The 18,861-nt window shown below is 41.2% G+C and overlaps 1 protein-coding gene across 2 annotated transcripts in view; it reads left to right on the top strand.

Annotated features, from left to right (window-relative positions):
* Positions 1 to 18,861, top strand: part of USP3 (ubiquitin specific peptidase 3) — a 41,916-nt gene that overhangs the window by 6,816 nt on the left and 16,239 nt on the right. For both annotated transcript variants that reach the window (XM_027657699.1, XM_027657700.1), the window contains exons 2-4: positions 8,526 to 8,586; positions 10,140 to 10,271; positions 17,130 to 17,213. In XM_027657699.1, coding sequence (XP_027513500.1) covers positions 8,526 to 8,586; positions 10,140 to 10,271; positions 17,130 to 17,213 — 277 coding nt within the window. The remainder of the gene's footprint in view (positions 1 to 8,525; positions 8,587 to 10,139; positions 10,272 to 17,129; positions 17,214 to 18,861) is intronic.

The following is an 18,861-nucleotide window of genomic DNA, read 5'->3' as shown; positions in this document are numbered from 1 at the left end:
GTAGGAATGCAACAGTGGGGACTACAAACAGATTCAGTACCAGGTTATATAAAGAAAGCAAGACTTCTTGCTGTCTTTTCCCTCCTGTTTCCAGCCTGAATGTTTTGACCTGCTATTGATTGCTAAGTGACCCATGAAGGTTCCTTTCCTGAAGGGTTTAAAAATGACATTCCACTGTTGGCTTTGCTGGTTTTTTTCTGGCTGAAAATGGGTATTTGTGTGTCTCACTCTAACATAATGATTGAATAACTTTTTTTTGTCCCATGCTGCTATTGCAGTGAGGAACAGTATCTGTTTTTTGTGAGAGCTAAAGGCATTCAATTTTAAAATGTGTATGTAAATATGTGCGTGTATGCATTTAAATTTGGATGCTAATTAGTTATCAAAGCAGCCAAACAACTAAAAATTGTTTTTAGAATGTAAAGGAGAAATAGAGGCAACGATTCTTTAAAAAATGCTTTTGGGCACATTTGTTCATTAAAATAAGCCTGTCTCTGATGTTTGACTTCTTTTTTTTTTTTCCTTTTTTCTTTTTAATTATATTTTTCACTGCTGCTTTCAGGCGGGATGTGTGATTTATGCGGTACATGCAGGGAGATCAATTGCTGACTCGTCTGCGTGTCCTAAAATTTGACTTGACGTGTAGAAAGACTAAATTACCAAAAAGAAAAAAAAAAAAGAAGGCCCTGCTGTAGCTGTGGAGCTCAGTCCGTGTGTGCTCGGCGGTGACACTGCTCTCTGCTCTCCCGGCACAGCCGCTGTCCCTGCTGCTGCAGGACGGCCCTGCCTTGGCTTTGGCACCTCCGCCGCCGTTTGTTCACCGCTTCCCTGCTTGAAAAGTTCTCCTCCCCTCCCTGTCCTCTTTCCCACTGCTGCTTTCAGAGTACAGGCAAATGAAAGCCGTGCATTTTTCAGCGTCCGCGTTTTCCAGTGTGGAATTCTGATTGCATAATCCAAATACCGAGCTGGAGCCGGCGAGGGAGGGGAATTCCGTGCGGATGGAGCTGCTCGAGTTGTTCTCTGACAGACGTTCCTCAGCCTTAGGAATGTGTCGGGCACTTCAATGACCTACTTACTCTATGAAAAGTTGTTCCCCTACCCGTGATTTATATTCTCGCTCAGTTGTTGCTTAGTATGACTGAATTATATCCGGTTTTCCACTGGAAATGGAGATGGTTCACTGCAACCATCTGTGACATTTCTCACATGAGACTGAGCAGTGCTTTTATTTAGTAGGAGGAGGAGGAAACCAGCTGTACAGGTGCAAACGAGCACAAATAGTAGCTGCTGTTTGTAAGTTCACACACTATCACTAAATGATTTGTTTTCTCACTAAAAACTTAATCTTTCTGGTTTTGGCTGAAAGGTAACAGGAGAAATAACTTGGGTGTTTTTAGCCGTGAGGGTGGTTTGTTTATTTCTTTAAATGTTCTTTGGAGTCTTAATTAAATTCTTTTACATTTGAATGTGATTTGAGTCAGGTTAACACTTGATGCTGTAGAGACTTTTATTCATTGTGAAAGAAGGGTTTAACATTTTTGTAGGTTTAGCAGTGCTTACCAGGAAACTTGCTTCCTTATAAATTCCCATCCTTTGATTTAAATGTAATTTAAATTTCATATTTTCTTACTTTTTCTTTAGTTATGTACGTGTTTGCTGATTTTGAAGCAAAACATTTTAAGTAGTATAATTAAAAACCTTTTCCATTTTGTCTGGTTTCATTTTGACTAGAATGCTGTTTTTCTAAAATAGGCAACAAAGATGTCTAACAAATGAAACTTATGTAAAATATTCTTAAATAGAGTATTTTTTTCATCATGTCAAAGAGTTTAGAACAAATTTAATGCACTGAACCCTTTGCAATGGGGCTGAGGGTAGGATAGAAAGAACAACTTTATGTGAAACGAAGTTTGGAAACAAATGGGAGTACTCTTTAAAACTAGGCAGTAAAACCAGGGGGCTTGTAAGTGTAGAACACGTCTCTAGTTTCCAAATCCTTTTTCCTACAGTCTCTGTCTGGAATGGGGCTTTAGCTACTCAAGGTTAAGGTTAAAAAAATCCTCCTGTACACTTTACTTCCTTTTCCAGTCACCTGACTTGCATTACAGTTACTCAGCTGGAATTCACGGGCCTTCTTAGAATGTAGAGCAGATACTTCTCCCAGATGCACAGTACACTTTAAACACTGCCCTCCTCTTCCCCCCCTAAAACCCAAACAAAAAGCCCCAGTCAACAGCCACAGACATTTAACCCTGTGATTAAAATCTAAGAACCTACTCCTAGGTTATGAACCAGTGTTGGCATTCTTACTGCACTTGTGTGTGTGTGTTTTAAGGCCTGCCCTGTCTTATGATTTTACCATCATGTTTAGTTGAGACCTCATTTCATTTTTTTGGATTCCTCCAGAATGTAAACGTACAACAGGCTCAGATAATAATACAGCTGGTGTGTATACTTGTAGGGATTGCCTTTTTAAATACAGGAATGTGAAGTCAAAAACTGGGAACATGATCCATTGTATTAATAAATATGTGCTTAGTACTGAGTAACTTATATTGCCTGTTATGGATTTTTACATGCTGCTTGTAAATGTACTGATGTACCTTGGAGGACACCTGTATTCTTTAAGGCTTCTTTGATTCTGGCAATAAAGTGTTTTTTTTAATGCCAGTGTGAATTCTGCAAATATCCACACATCCTGCAATCTTGACTAATGTTCTGTGATGAGGAAGGGTTGGGATGTTTGCCTCCAGAAGCTGTTTGACTGTCTGTGGTTTGTAACCGAGTTTATGGCCAGAAGGAAGGAGTGCACCTGGCTCTGTAATGTGATTTGGTCAGTTCATTTTGGTGGAAAAGGCTCTGTTCCAGTCTCAGTTGTAACCACTGTGTGTTTGCCGAGGTGGAGTTTGACTGTAGGGTGCATGGCTGGTCCTTGCCGTGGAGCTGCAGCCGAGGAAGGGCTCTGACTGCTGGGCTCGTCAGAGCTCCACCCTCTCTCTGGCTTGGTCTCACTGGTCCCCTGGAGAAGCTCTTAGTCCTGGGAGTGCTAATTTAACAGAAGGAATTGTCAGTCCTCCCTCAGCACTTAGGAGCAGTCTGGAAGGCAGGTCCTCCAAGGGTAGGAGGTGTGTGCATTAAGACATTCACATCTCGAATGAATGGGCATTTATGGAGAAAAGTGCTCAGTTGCTTTGCTCAGTCTTTGAAGAGACTGTTGTACCTGCATCCAGTGGGAATTCCTGAGCTGTAAATTCCAGGAGTGGGCAGAACCTTTTTGCAACTGCAGCATGTAAGCCTGGAGGAGGAACCACATCCAGCATGTTTGTCTCCTTAGTGTTCCTCATATGTTAATAACTTCAGCAATTCCCTACTTAGAATAGCAGCTTCCATAGGTGACTCTCTGACACCTGGTACCTGTTGTATATATATCTGGGAAGTTTTAGATGTTTAATTCAGAGCTGGTTTGGCAAGTCACAAGTCTTGTGTAGAGTGATTAGTCCTGGGATATCCTACCCTTCCCTGCAGTTAAAATGATTTTTAAAGGGCTAAAGTGTATGGGACAGTAGGATCAGTTCTGATCTATGCTGATAAAATTTTTTTGGTAAATTATTCAATCTCTCATTCTCTATTTTTCAGTCTGTAAAATGGAAGTGAGGTCTCTGAGAAGTGCTCTGAATCCCGTGACTGAAAATCTTTGCATTTGAGATGTTGTTACTAATGGAGTTTATATGATTTTGATTAAGTACTTGTGCAGAATTTTGTGTTCTCACCATTTCTGATTGCTTCCCAGGATTTTTCCTTGCCAGTTTCTCTCACCTTTGCTTCCAGATCTTTGGAGAAGGTAGCTTTTAGTCTGATTCCTTAGGCCTGATGTGTGACAGGCAGAAGGACTGTGTTTTACAAAGAAGGGGTTTCTCATTTTGATATGAGGATTGTTGCTGCTTTTTTCTTCACATGTTAATGGAGACAGCTCTTTTCTGCTGCCATTTTCAGGTTCTTTCTGGAGCAAAATGAGAGTCCTGCTGTCAAATCTTAATTAAACAGGGCACTGAGGGATTGTTAAGCAAAATTAAGTTGAAGTCATGGGAAAGGAAAAGTAGTCCATTTCTTTCCAACAGTGTTCTTGTGGGGTTTTTTGGTTGGCACGTGTGTCTATACACACATACATACATAGAGCACACCTGTATGTGTTTGTCACCAAGGGCTGGGGTCTGTGGGACAGTTTGCTCAGCACAGTGTCTGTATCCCACTGCTGCCACAGCTGTGTAAATACTGCTCCTGGTGCAGAGGCTGAGGGGGGGAGCAGTGGCTTTTGTTTCAGTTTAGCTCATTTCAGTGTAGCTGACCCACTGTGACAACACAAAGTGAGTTGAGCAAAGGTCAGTTAGGCCAGAGATGTGTCTGTGCAGGTCACTGTGTTATTGTAGTGTAATGTGTAATTGTACAAGTGGGATTGTAATACTGCTACAGCTCCTTCTGAGAGCCAAGTCCAGGCTGTTTTGTGAGGGCTGTGGGGACTGTTTGACATAGTTTAGTGGCCCTAATCTTGTTTCCATTCAATGTGCTTTTTACAGAAAGACCAAAGTACTGCTCTTATGATGCTGATATTTCGTGGCTGTCTCTGTAGTGATGCAGTAAAGGGCTATTTTAAAGCCCTGCTGTAGGCACAGTCCTGCAGCAGCTCTGGCCTCGGGGCCCTGCTGTGCTGGCACAGCCTCCAGCCCGCATCGATCTGGTGCTGTGCCTGTGCCAGCCCTCGGGTGGGCACTGCACTGGGCAGGTTTCTGAGCTTGGCTGCCTTTCAGAACCTGCTTCCTGTTTGTCTCCTCCTCTTCCTGCTGCTTTTCTCCACTGGCAGTTTCTCAGCTCTGCAGTTGGTGTTTAACAAACCCCTGCGTCCCGCGGGTTGGTTGTACATTTTTACATGGCTGGAGCTTCCCTTCAGTGGAAAGCTGCAGCTTTGCTCTGCAAGGAACGCGGTGCCAGGAGCGTTCCTGCTTCTCCAGGTTGCATTTGGAGTCAGTTTTCAGTAAGAAAAAAACCCCATCAAGCTTGAGAAGGACATATTTGGGTGAACCTGAGGGTGGGATGGGGTGGGGACCCTGTGGGGAGAACACCAGACTGATCAGCCATACCTTGCTCATTCTGCTTGACATAACTCAGTTATCTGGGTGAGTTACAGAAAGGGGAAGCTGGAGGGACATCTCTGAATGTTCCCACAGTTCTGTATGAGTCTGTACCAGGGGGATTTGCTCTCCTGGGGGTGTACTGATGCTCCATTTACAGAGGGATTTGTAGGCTGTGTAACAAATGACTCCACTTAGAGAAATCGTTCTGTAAAACACAGTATTTCCCCTTCCTATTATATGGCGAAAAATAGTGTTTCTAAGCTTCTGAATAAGATGATTTTGATGTAAAGTGGCAAATGACACTGCCTCAAACAAGACTGTGGCATTGCAGATTTGCTCTCCTTTCCTTTTGACAGGTCAGCATCATCCTCACCCTGCCACTTGAAGCAAGTCTAAAAATACAACCAAATGAGGCAGTTGGTGACTGCTTCAGTAGCCACTTCTGTTCAAGCTGAGAAAGCAGCCAGTGTTCCTTGGCCTGTATACCACTAAATATGGTGTAACAAACACAGATAATTTTTGTTAATGAAGATATGATATTTGAACATAGCTTTGATCCAAAGCAGAGGGTTCTAATATAGTGCCCCTCCTCTTTTTTTTCCTAAATACCACTAAAAGAAAAAAAAAATCACAAACAAAAAACCCCAGTTGGAATACTGATTATTGAGGCAACACATTCATACCTATGCAAATGGGCTGGAGACTCTTTCCTCCAGCCCAGTTTAGTGTACACAGTTTAGTGTAACTGTCTGACCCGAAAGTCCACAACATCCAAGTCTGTTTTAAGGGCCAACTTCCAGGGCTGTGTAGTGTTCTTTGAATTGAGTAGGAATTTACTGTGGATCTCTCTCTCCCTCGTTCTTAGTCTACTTTTAAGCCTTGTGCCTTCATGTCAGTGCCACTTCTGAAAGCAATAGCATGCTGTTCCTTTACAGATGAAGCTAAACTGTCTCCCTTTAATTTACGTTATAAGTAGTTCAGGGCAGTGACTCTGCTTTTGCTGTGCATTCTGTCGTGCCTGTCTTGAGAGAGTCCTGACTGATGCCTGAAACTTCCAGTCTGATTTAATTTATTAAGTAACAGATGGTGACTGCTCCAGGATCTGAATTGAGGAATACTTAGAGAGCCAGGCTTTAATTTTAATGAAGGTACCTACAGAGCCAACCTCAGAGAAATACAGAGTGCAACATCCAGCAACACTCTGAAAAATCAACTGTGTAATTCTCTCAGAACTGAGCAATTATAGGTCACAAATTCAGTACTGGATTCTGTGTTTAATCTTAGTGGGAGTCACTTCAATGTTATTTGAGTTTGTGGGTGGAGATGTTTGTGCAGAAAATGAACTACACATTTCTAATGTGATGCAATTGGAGCAAAGTTCTTCCTAAAAGTTAAAGTAAACAAATGAGCCATCTTTTCCTATTCCCTGATATGAAAAATGGAAAATTTTAGTGGATGCTATTTTTTTGGCCTTGTGCAGAGTTGGACTTGTTTGCTGGCTTTGTGCAGAGCACTTAAACCTGCAGGATGAGCACTACTTTAGTATAATTTAACACTTGACAAACAAGCAGTGCAGGTATTTAAAGTACCTGAACGTGGAATTGTAGTTGCCTGGTACAGGGTGGAAAGTAAGAGTAATTGTTTCCATCACAATCCTTTGACCTACTGCTTGAGTACCAGTGCCATCCACAGCTGCTAACATAGTGAAAGCAAAAATGTTATTTCCAAGTGGGAGATTCCTGCTGGGATTTTAATGCAAGGAAGACTGTTGTGTGTTCCTGGCAGGGGACCTGTAGGGCACTGCTTTGTTCACACAGCACTTGATCTGTGTTTAAGTGCATGAGTGATTTTGGTTTCTGTTTCCTTCTGGTTAATATTTTACCTTTCAGTTTGTGTAATTCAAGCCAATACAGTTGTATCAGATTGGACTTGGTTCCTTCAGCCCCTTTTAAGCTGGGATGGCTGTTTAAGGGCTTCCCTTTCCCTTCCCTTTGCCAGTGCCAAATGTTGGTTTTCTTGGTAACATTTTTGGTCAGATTTAGACAAAGTTCTTCCACTTTTCTGCCTTGAAAAGTAAACCAAACCAGCTCTACCTGGCTGCCCTCAGCCTACTGCAAGATTATGGTCAGAGCTGTGGGAACCCATCTGCTTTAGAAGGAGAAAAACTGGGGTTTGGAGAACCAAAACCAGAGAACTGAGGCATGTGAGAAAATGTCTTTCTCAAGTAAAGCAGCTGAAAAAAGCAATTCTGGAGTCTTTACTAGAGAGTTTAAAATTAGTTACTTCAAAAAATATTCCCAGAGAACATGCTTTTTTTCTACATAACATGGTAAAATTCTTAGCTTTAAGCATTCCTTTGGCCTGTGTATTGAAATACAACTATTTGTAATAATGAATTCAAATCCTGAAAGTAATTCTTTGAGAAGCAGTGTAGCTATTTTTTTCATATGATTTAAATAGAAAATGTGAAATGTGATGGTGGAGAATATAGTAGCTCTTCTCAATATGTTTCATTTTCCTGTGTGATTCTCTTGACTGCTCCAAAAAACAGTTATTTAGGGTGTGCAGAAAATTATGTGGTATCATATGCTTTTGTCTTTATGGCATAATCAAAGTTGTATTTTATTGTTTTTTGCCCTTGCAGAAGTGCACTTAACATTTCATTTTAATTTTCTAATCGTATTAGTTTGGTATTTGAAAGTGTAATGTTATTTCTGTAAATTCTGTGGCAATGGGTAATGGTTAACAGTTTTACTTCATTCAGATCTAAATGTTGTGCATCATAGCATCCCTCTTTCAGTGACCTGCTATTGGGTTGGAATTGGAATATCCTGACTTTGACTCTGCCCTGGGATGACATTTCATCTTTTTTTTTTAATATTTGCTTTTTTTTTTTTTTTTTTTGTTTAAGCCCTCTAGCTGAAAACATCCACGTTTTAAATTTTCTAGGCTTAGAAGGCAGACAGAAACTCAGATAACATCTTCTGGTGTCTTGGGTGGGTTGTAAAGCACAGCACTGGTGTTACATTTTAACCTTCCAGCTTCCTGGGTGTGACTGAAGGGGTGAAGTCCTTATGGATCGATTCTTTATGAGCAGTGGAACACAGGAGTACCTATTGTATATATATGTGTGTACTGTGATTTATTCTGTGTGCTTCTCATCAGATCCCCAGGCTTCCTTGCAGTAACTTCTTTAAAATGGTTTCTGGTAGAACGAGCTCTATGAAACAGGAGTGCTGTGGCTTTTTTTCCTGTGTTCAGTGGGTGCCTTATTAAAACCCAAAAGCAAAATTTTTGAAGTTTACCCATGTTTTTGTCCTTCTGGTATTTCTGCTTTGTATTTTAAAATCAAGTAGATTTCATTCCTCTGACACTTTTTTTCCCCAATCTTTGCAGTGTGCCGGTCCAATAAAAGTCCCTGGGTCTGTCTGACGTGTTCCAGTGTCCATTGTGGAAGGTGGGTACCAAGAGTTAGTGTGCAAATCTCTTTATCAGACCTTTATCATTGTTTGTTGCTTGGCTGGGGGGCAGTTCATTCAAAACTTCCCTGAAAGAAACCTTTCATTATCTCATTTAACACTCTATGTTCTGCTGGACGTGGTTCTTTGCTACCTTAGGAGAGGGCAGAGATTATACTCAAGATATGGGTTTGTTTGTTTGTTTTTTTACAGAAAAGTGGACAGTAAATGTGATTATCAGTTCTCTGGGCACTTTTTGAACTGAGCAATGTAGTGGATTACTGTAAAGTTCTGTTCTGTAAAAGATGTTTCTGTTGTGATAAGATTAAGGGAATTGTTGGAAAACCACAAGTTGGCACAGCTTGTTTTGAGAGAAACAGCTTAGACAGAAAATAGCACAAATGTCCTGCAGTGTAGTCTGGGAACTGAAGTTATTGCCATAACATGGAAGAACCAGCTGCCAGCAGAACTCCTTTGCTCTGCACCTGCTTTTTGTGTGTATTTGTAGAGGAATAATACAATCACTGCTGTTATTTGTATGTCAGAGTAATTGTAGAAAATTTGCTGCTACATAAATGTTTGAGGTGCACGAATTAATGGAGTGCAGTTGGTGTTGACACTTAGACAGTATCTGAGATGTGAGCCTGTTTTCATCTGTTGGGTAACATCTGGGCCTGTGTGCTAATATTCTGGAAAAACATCATTAAACTTTGACTTTTGAAGTGAATTGAATAAACTTCAGCTTTTGTTTCTTTGATCTAGATTGCAGTAAGTGTCATGATTTTGTCATAATAATGTCTCTTATTTAGTGTTTTCAGCACCAAACCTTTTTTTTTCTCTCTATTTATTAATTTATTTTATAGATTTATAGTTGGTGAGAGCTAAGAGAGGGGGAGATGCTTCATGTTACGTGATGGTGTGAAATAAATAGTTTGGAATTTTGTAATAGTTACTAATCTTAAAAAAATATTATTATTAATGTCCAGAAATGGCCTTTCTTGTGTGCAGTCAGTAGACAGTGAGTCAGTTGTTTATGCTGAGGGGGAGGAGGGAATTCACCTGAAGCCCAGCCATGCATTTCTAAGTATTAATGATTTTCAGCTCATACTTCAGGTTCTTGCATTTGTAGTGGCACCTTTTTTTTTTTTTTAATTAACGATACTTAATTTCAAATTTCAAGCATGAAAATGCTCATTGTGTCAGCAAAAGAGCTGTAGGATTTTAGATTTCTTCTTCAGTTATGTAACCCCAAGCCTTACAGCCCTTCAGATTCATGAACTTGATGACTCAAAGATTAGATGCTGCTGCAGGATGGGAAAGCTGAAAAAGGGTGTGGGGGTCAGCACACAGAGCAATCCCAGGCAGGAGAGCTGGGTGGCAAAAGAAGGAGAGCTGCGAGGAGAGTGTGTGGGAAAGCAGCTGGAGAACTCACTGCACTGGGGTGAATTACCTTTTTTAATGCCTGTGTAAATATTGGATGCCTCTTCTCTTATTTTTTAAATGAATGTTGATTGGCTGTTTAAAAGCATAATGTTTTTTGTGTTTGTTTTAGATACGTGAATGGCCATGCAAAAAAGCATTATGAAGATGCACAGATTCCTATGACCAATCATAAGAAAACAGAAAAACAAGAGAAAGTTCAGCATACTGTGTGTATGGACTGCAGTAGTTACAGTACATACTGGTAAGGGTTTAAACACTGTAACTTGACAGCATTTTTTGTGCTAGACACTGAAAACTTTAGACTCTTGAGAAATATTTTATATGTTGCACACATTTTTGGGCATTTAATCTCTTGCTTTCCAGACCTGGCTGTTGGAAACACTCAGCTCTTGCATGTGGATTGTAGCACAGGTTGGGGCTAAACTCCCACATGTCAATTGGCTTAAACAGCAGAAACTTTTAGAAATAAGTGCTGTGTGGTTTGCAGTTGCTTCTCTTTGCTTTGGGGTGTGTTGAGACCTCCCCTTTTAATTGCAAAAGCTGTTCAGTTGTAGTTATTCCTTCCATCAGACTATGAGCCTTTCACATACCCTTTATTTGTCAGAATTCAGACAGTAATGTAATACTCTCCCCTTCCTGCCCAAGAGATCTGAACTTGGGGTGTGTTTGTGTGTGTAACTTCTGTGAGTTTGGGAAAGTGAGGGATCCTGTTGGGAAGCAGCATCAAGTCTCTGGCAAGAGTAAGGAGGAGATTCAGAAATGTTTCTTTAGGCAGCAGAATGGCCTGGGCTGAGTCATTCTGTGTGTATCTCAGAGTGAGATGAGCACTGTTCAGGGAGACTTAATATTTATGCTGCTAGAGTTGGGTTCCCCATCTTCCCAGAGAGCAAAGACTGGGAGTTTATTAAAAGCAGTGTTTTTTTGCCTTCAGCATCTTCCATCCTCTTCACCCTTAACCAAAGCTGGTGCTTCCCCATTTGCAGGTAGTTCCTGTTTTCCCATGGATGTTGTTGTTTGTGCAGGATTGTGTCAGTCTCGGGGAAGTCCATGTTACAGCCTTGTACAATTACTGGGTGTGTGGCTTCACTGATGGGGACTTTGTTCAAATAATTGGGTATCTTTTGTGCACTTGGTCTGGGAAAAGTCTGGCTGTTGGAGTTTGGGTGTCCAGGTTTATGAGGAATATGTCTGTACCAGATGTTTTTATCCCCTGCAAGTAAAATCACAGCTAAGTGGTCTTCACCTGAAGAAATGTGTTGTTGGGAGCAACTCAAAAGCTGCTTCAATGGTTGCATGGAGCTGTGGGCATGTTAAGCACAGAGAAAAGGTTTGAGTAGCTTTGTGATATAAGGGGATTTCCCTTTTATTTACACTTGATTTAAATGACCAGCATTTTTATCTGCTCTTGTGTGAAAACATCAGAAAACAGAAAGTTTTTCTGCATGATACATGTGCACAGCTTACCAGCATTGGAACAGCTGTGGGAAGCTGATTTCACTTTCTCAATTAACCCTGGTAGCAACTGAGTTCTGTGTTGTGGCTTTTTGTTTTGTTTGAAGTATGACCTGTCTTCTAGTCATTCTGAAGGTAATAATCTGAGGAGGAATTTTAGCAGGATGTTTGAAGTCTTGATTGTATCTCATTATGACAAATAGCATGCTCAACTTGCTGAGGCTTGATGAGTTACAGCAGCGAGTCCCAGCACCCTGCTGACCTTATCCCAGAGCTGGTGTGGGCACTGGGAAATGCTGACAGCAAACCGAGGGCTGTGGGATCTGTTGCTGCCACAAACTGTTCTTGTGAGGAGCAGGGAGTGCACTGGGGAGTGCAGTGGAGTGTCTGTGGCAGGACAGATGGGAGGCAGTTCAGCATGTGATGTCTGCTGTGCTGCAGTTGAAGTCGAGGGCTGAGTCATCTGTGGATGAACTGGAACTAATTGTAGGGAGCTGTGCCTTGGGAGCTCCTGCTGAGGGTGATTCACCAGCACGTTGTAACTCCTGTGCAAACGTGAACTCAACAAGATTCAGGAGCAGTTTGTCTTTGCTTTCGTTTGGGATATTTCAGTTTTTCCCACGTGATAATCAGAGAAAGGTACCTGTGTTTGTCACTGCACCCAGTTGAAATGAGCTTGGATGTGTGAAGGGGAAGCAAAGCATCGAAAACGACTTCTGCCCCTTTATTTCAGACAGCACTGGGGGGGCTGCTGGCAAACAGTGCTTGCCAGTTAAGGCAAATAGTTGGGTAAATCTGAGCTTCTGTGGAGAATGAATTTGGAAATGTTGTTTGTCAGCTTCAGTATGGACATGAATGCAGTAGACAGTGCTTGTTTATGCAATGAGGTTTCTTTTAAGTAAACTTCTATGTGAAGATTAATATTTTAGGCTGGCAGTGTGGGCTGCCTCAATAATTTGAAAGTGAAGCAGATACCATCCTAAGACTTAGCTGAATTTTACTTCTACTATAAAAATAATGGAGATATTTTGATGCAGTGCTGGCTTTTGTATTTTTATTTGCAGTTTAATTTACTGCCCAGAGTTGAGGAGAATCCTCTTGTTCTGTTTTTCTCCTATGGATCCCAATTTATTGCATTCCTTAGTTTGCATGATAATAAGCTGTATTAATAAGGCCTGTATGGGCTCTTTTCTAAGAAGGTGGTATTTGATCCTTAGCTTTTCTTTGGCCATGTCATAAACTTTGATGCAGTTATGAGAGCACAGTCCAAGGTTTGCCTTAACTGTTCTTGTCAGTACAAGGAGAAGAGAAGAAGTGTCTCTTCAAGAAGAGACACTGTGTGAGTGTTGAAACCACCGTGGTTTATTCAGTTTTGTTTCTGGTTGATGTGCAGTCTTGCTGTAAACCAAAACCAGGTCCAGCAGTCTCCTGTAACTGCATTTCAGGTGGAAGTCTAGATGTATATGTTTTCTTTTACAGGATGAAAAGCTTTCAGCATAGCTTTGAAAGGAAAAGTGTTGTAATTCTGGTGGGACAGTAGTTAATTTCTAATATTTTTTTTTTTTTAATCTGAGATGAGGTTTTTATTGTATTTATGAATTTGGTTATATTTTGAAAAATATAGGCGTGCTTGAGCTAAAATTAAGTATTGGGCAACTATGGATTTACATTCCAGGAGGTTCTGATATTTATTCTGTGTCCTCCTATTCACCTGCCCAATCTTCATAGTGAAAAAGTTGAGAGAATGTTAATATTTTATTCACTATGACAGTGTAACTCTCTTCTTGATTCTTGGGTCCCTTTAGAGACAGTGGGTGCAATACTAAACCCTCAGACTAAATTACATTTGAGACCTTAACTGCTGAGAAAAACAGAGTCCTGAATTCCACTTTTTGGAGGTATTCAGCCTTTCAGTCAGTTCTGAAGTACTAAACACAAAGAGTTTACAAGAAGTACAGATCTTTTTTGTCTTCAAACTCTCGTGTTTAGTGGGTTAGTGGGTTTTTTGTGTATGAGAGGAAAAATGATCTGTGTAGGAACCCTGCTCTCCTGAAAGAGGACCCTTGTAAATTTGTTTCTCTGTGCACAGACAGTTGGTACAGAAGAAGAAAGGCTGCCCTGTTTGTGTATTTGCATAATATGTTTCCTGTGCTCATTTAATCCCAGACAGACTTTGCAGGTCAGATTTCTTTCCCATTAGTCTCCTTGTTATCCCTTAAAGGGGCACAGTTGTGTGAGTGTGTGTGTGTGTGTTCCTGGCTGACGGAAGAATAAGTAACTGTTAAGAAAATTCTTTTCTAGTCTTTCTTTTTGTGATGGTGTCTGTGTTTGAAAAACAAACCAGACTTACTGTGCTGGTGCATGAGCATTGGAAAATGAGATTACTTAGTACTATTATTTTGCATTCTGCAGCCAGTGACAATTATCCAGACAGTAAAACTTGAGTTCTTAGTTTGCTCCTAGAAAGTGTTAACAGAAGTAAAGAAACTTTTTGGCTTTTTTCATTTCTGCTGTCCTGTAATTCCTCCAGTCCAGTCAGGGCCTTTAACCCCAGGCTGAGGTTGTGCACCCCACTGAAAGGGCCAGCACGAAGCTTCATTGTTCCCAGGGCAGTGCATACATCCACTGGCTTGCTGCCATTTTAGAAGCAAATGAGGCCAGAAGAGACCAGGCCTTGGAGGGGGCAGAGGTACTAAAAATAGAAAGTGTGTGGAGAGGAAAATACCATGTTAAGCCAACACAAGGGACCCTCTGCAAGGCATAGAGTTTGTTCTGTACCATTGCTGTGAAAGCACATTGTAGAACTGCTGTATGCAAAAAAGGTGTTTTGTTTCTTTGGGATAATCCTGAGGATCACAAATTAAACATCTGTTTTGAATGGCAGCTTCACAGACAGGATATAATTTCTCAGCAATTTACCTCTAAGGTGTGTGGGCCTTAGCAAATTTAAGTTACTAAAACATAAACTACTACTTACTCTGTTTACTGGGTTTATCCAAAATAGATTCATGGTAATGCTGTTATTTCAGGTAGTAGTGCTGAGTCCTCAGTGTTGCAAGAGAGGTAGTTTAAGAAACCTGCCCATTAAAAAGACAAATAGAAGAAACTTGTCTTGATTTTAAGTGAATCTTCCAATTACTTTTCCACTGTTGGAAGGACCCTGACGTTTACTGATGTATTTACTTTTATTCTTCCACCTTGGGGAAAGTGCTGAACTAACATGTGAAAATAAGCTTAGGGTATGGGAGCAAGTATTAAATCATCTTTCAGCAATAAGCTGTCAGAGAGGCTTTCAGTGAGCTTGCACCTGCTTCCATTCCCTGTGTATCAGCATTAGTAGCTGCACAACCAGAGTAGCAGTGTAGTTGTGCTGGGTCAGTGTGCTCCAAGGGTTGGCCTTGAGGTGGTGTCCTGAGAGAGTGGCAAGTGCAGGAGCACTTCCAGTAGAGGTGGCTGGGAAAGCTGAATAGGAAGGACAGCCTAAAACATGGCTGAAAAATGAGCACATTGACAGATTTCTTCTCCCTCCCAAACCAATTGGGTCTGTGGCCATCTTTTTAAAAAAATGTATTACTGGCAATAATAATTTCTAGATCTTGTGTAAGTATCTGTAACTGCTGAGTTCACAGTTTGGGTATCTTGACAGTTTGATTAATGTCTCTTCTTAGAGGCAAAAATCAAAGAGGTCCTGGACAGGCTTCATTCAGTGGGAGGACCTTTCTTTACTTTCTAAACTCTGTAGCCTCCTCAAGAATTAAGTGTTTGAATTAACACTAGCAGTACTGCAGACTTGTGCAACGAAGAGTGTTGTAAATTCCAGTTGTGCCTGAAGTCAGTAGCTTCATTAAATTAGGAAGCAAGGGTGGATCTGCTCCAGCAGGAGTAATCTGAGGCGATGGTGTATTTTGCATCTGCGTTGCTCTTGTGCCAAAGAGACGTGGATACAGCTCTGATATTAAACATATCCAAAGTTAGTTTTCTTCACAGGACAAGATCAGTTGCCTGCCAGAATTTACAGCTGCAGTTTGATGCCTCCCAGCAAGGGCTGACAAACCCTGGGAGCTGAGCTACCAGTGTGGGATGTGGGGAAGGGAGGCCATGACAGGTCTCTGCTCCCTTTTTGTCCCAGTGCTTTCAAAAGAGCTGGGGCAGCATTAAGCCCTCTCTGACCTTGCTGTTTCTCATGGCAGGTTGCAGGTTCTGAGGTGGCTGGGTTGGCTCTTGGCTGACCCTGCCCTGCTGGGACAGGGATGTGCAGCTCCTGCTGCCAACCTCCTTTGGCAGGCCTGGGGAGCTGCACAGGGTTCTTGCTGTGGATCTGTAGGGATGGGCTTCCCTACTGGCTGCAGTAGGGACATAGACTGCGTTTGTGTGTCTTGGTTTTAAGGGATTTTTGTCCTTCCTTTCCCTCCCCTCTCTGCCACCCCACCCATGGTCATCTTTCCTTCAGAAGTAGAAGAGAGAGCATGGATACTGCATGATCTTTAAGGTCCCTTCCAACCCAAGCCATTCTGTGCTTCCCTCTTTTTGTGGCTTAGCATCTTTTCTGTTCCTTTTCTATTCCCTCTTTTTATGAGGGCAAGAAATGCAAAGGATGTAAAATACAGCAAAGCAGCAGCAGTTGATGCCATCTCATCACAGTGCTCTCCTCGTGACAGTTTGCTGTGCTGTTCTTTTATTTCCTCAGTGTGATGTGTGCACTGGCACTTCACGTGTCAGGAAAACAGTGAAATAAGGTGTGGGGGTTCTTTTCAGACCCTCCCTTGCCCTTTTAGAAATGTCTGTAACCTTGGCCTTTCTGCACTGTGTGAGGTGTTACAGCCCACGGTTTGAATAATAAATTATAAATGAAAGTTTTGCTTCTTGGGAAATGCGAGTTCCTTGCTACAGAATTGTAGACTTTTGTAACCCTTGCAGTTTTGATTTGGCTTCACTTTACATTTGCTTTGAGGGATCAGCTTTGCTCTGTTTTTCAGCTCAGTTACTTACTTTTGCACACTTACCCTGAAAAAGCTCAAAATACTGCCTTAAGTTTTGTCGTAAGAGTTTCAGTATAAAAACTAATGAGCCATTGATGTTTGTGGTTAAAGCACGAGGTGGAAGTTACCACAGACTGCTGGCCCAACTCTGGAAAAATTCCCATGATCTCTTAGTTCATCTTCCCTAGTCTTGTTCCATAGCACAAACTTGGATATTGTGTGTGTATCTGTTGAGCACCTCAGTTTTCAGTGATGGCTTTACAGTGTTAAAGTAGTTAAAAAGTCAGTAAAACCTTTTGTTTTCTGTTTACTGGATGTGAGTTTGGATGTGAGTTGGTCTTTTCTGATGAATTGATACTGATGCTGCTTTTGGTTACAGTGAGTTTTTGTTGCACAGGAATTCTGCCTCGAGACAGGCAGTACCTCATGCTTCTGATTTCTACTAAAGAACTGAACTGGAAGAAAAGCTGTGCAGTGAGGTAGTGCCTGTACCCTCTTTTGCTGGAGGGTAGTTTCTGGAGGGAACCAGCCTCGCTGTGTAGGTGTTGTGCTCCCCAGTTCCCCTCATAATCTCTCCTGGATCACTTCAGTGCCTCCCACACACAGGCTGGTGTGGTTTGAACTGTCCTGAGGTGCTTTGCACATTCTCATGAATGTTTTTCTTGCAGTTATCGCTGTGATGATTTTGTAGTCAACGATACCAAGCTGGGCCTGGTACAGAAGGTCAGGGAGCACCTACAGAACTTGGAAAAGTAAGTAGTTTGTTTGCATCCACACTGCTTTGGGTGGACTTGTAATACTGGTATTTCTGTTTTACATGAGCATATGTACCTAATACGTATGTTTTGGTCCTTCTGTGTGTGTGACACTGTGTATGTTTAAATAACCTTTTCATCACTGAGAAGCAGGAGGTGCAGAAAAAATGGATTTGGCTGATCTCATGTGTCTTATACAGTAAATCTTGCAGAAGCAGCATGTGGTGAAACAGGAATTTAGATATCAATTAACTTTCTTCCCAGCTAGACAATAACTGCTGTCTTTTTCCATTTAAATGGGAGAGATTTTTCGGAACAGAACAGAAATAGTTCTGTCAAAAAACCAGGTTTTTTTAATCAGAGAAATTGAAGTGAAAATGCAGGTGGAAGTAGTCTTCATACTAATTATGTAGTTTGGGTTGCAGACAAAAAGATTAGGAAGGCTTATGAACTTGGAGTTGTACAGAAGAGACGTTTTTGCCTTTGCCTTTGTCTTGTGCTGTTCCACTGAAACAGATATTATGACCTGGGTGATGTAGGTGCTGTGGCCAGTGCTAGAGGGCAAATAGTGTTTGCACAGTTTGCTTGAAAATCTTCTATATTGCTGAGTGGAATTACCTGTGCATTCAGTGCTTTCAAATCCATTTGAATGCTCCAGAGCTCAAGTAGGACTCTTGGTAAGAAATTGCTGTGATTTTGGGAAGTGTCTGGATCCTCCCTGAGTTAATTGTCACTTACTTGGTAGGCAGTACTGATATTTTCATTCTTTTCCACTGTCTTTTGATGGCCTTCTCAGGTGTATAATGAGATGTAAAGATGTTAAAGCATAATGAGAAGGCCACATTAGTATTTTGGAAATGTCCAGGAGATCGATCTTTCTGGGAGGTAAATGACACTGTGGAGGCTTCTGTTCTATGTAATGACAGTTTTTGAATGTTTGGAGGGCTTTCTAATGAAAAAAACCCCAACCAAAACAACAACAAAACAAAACAAAACAAAATACACCCAAAAATCTGACCAAAACAACCAAACTGAAGCTTGGAACAAGTTATGGTTTCACTGTTAGATGACAGAGAAATCATCAACTGGTATAATTGAGGGGTCAGTAATTTCCAGTGATGTGCAAGAAAGTAAGTAATTGTTCTTGTAACTCAGTGTTACATAAATGTTATCACCCCATGTATTTTTATTTGAGAGAAGTCAGCTGTAACACATAAGTGCTAACATTCCAGGTGTTTTGGATTTTTGGTAGCTTAACTTTTTCCTGTTTTTTTCAAAGTTGTCTTTCTCAGGGCCTAGGTGATTTTTCTGACAGAAGTATTTTATGGAAAATTCTGTATTTATTATTTATTTGATTAAGGAAAAAGATCAATATTTAGGTGGTGAGTAGCCTGCTAATAAGGCCACTCTTGACTCTTCTGTCATGTGGATAATGTGCTGCAGAGGGGCCTGGGGCTGCACTGAGGGAGCTGCAGCCTATTTTAAGGCTCTGAAGAGCATGTGTTGCAATTGGGAGGCTGTTTGCTGTCAGTGACAACTGATGGCAGATGGAATCACTGTGTTAAACATGGGGATCATTATCTGCTACCCATTTCACACAAGACTTTGGTTTTATAGTGAATAACCTCTTTTTGATTACTTTCCA

Source organism: Corapipo altera, unplaced genomic scaffold (assembly GCF_003945725.1).
Source record: "Corapipo altera isolate COAL_440 unplaced genomic scaffold, ASM394572v1 308, whole genome shotgun sequence".
Lineage (NCBI taxonomy): Eukaryota > Metazoa > Chordata > Aves > Passeriformes > Pipridae > Corapipo > Corapipo altera.
Note: the sequence above shows the minus strand (reverse complement) of the source record. Positions and strands in the feature narration are given on the sequence as shown.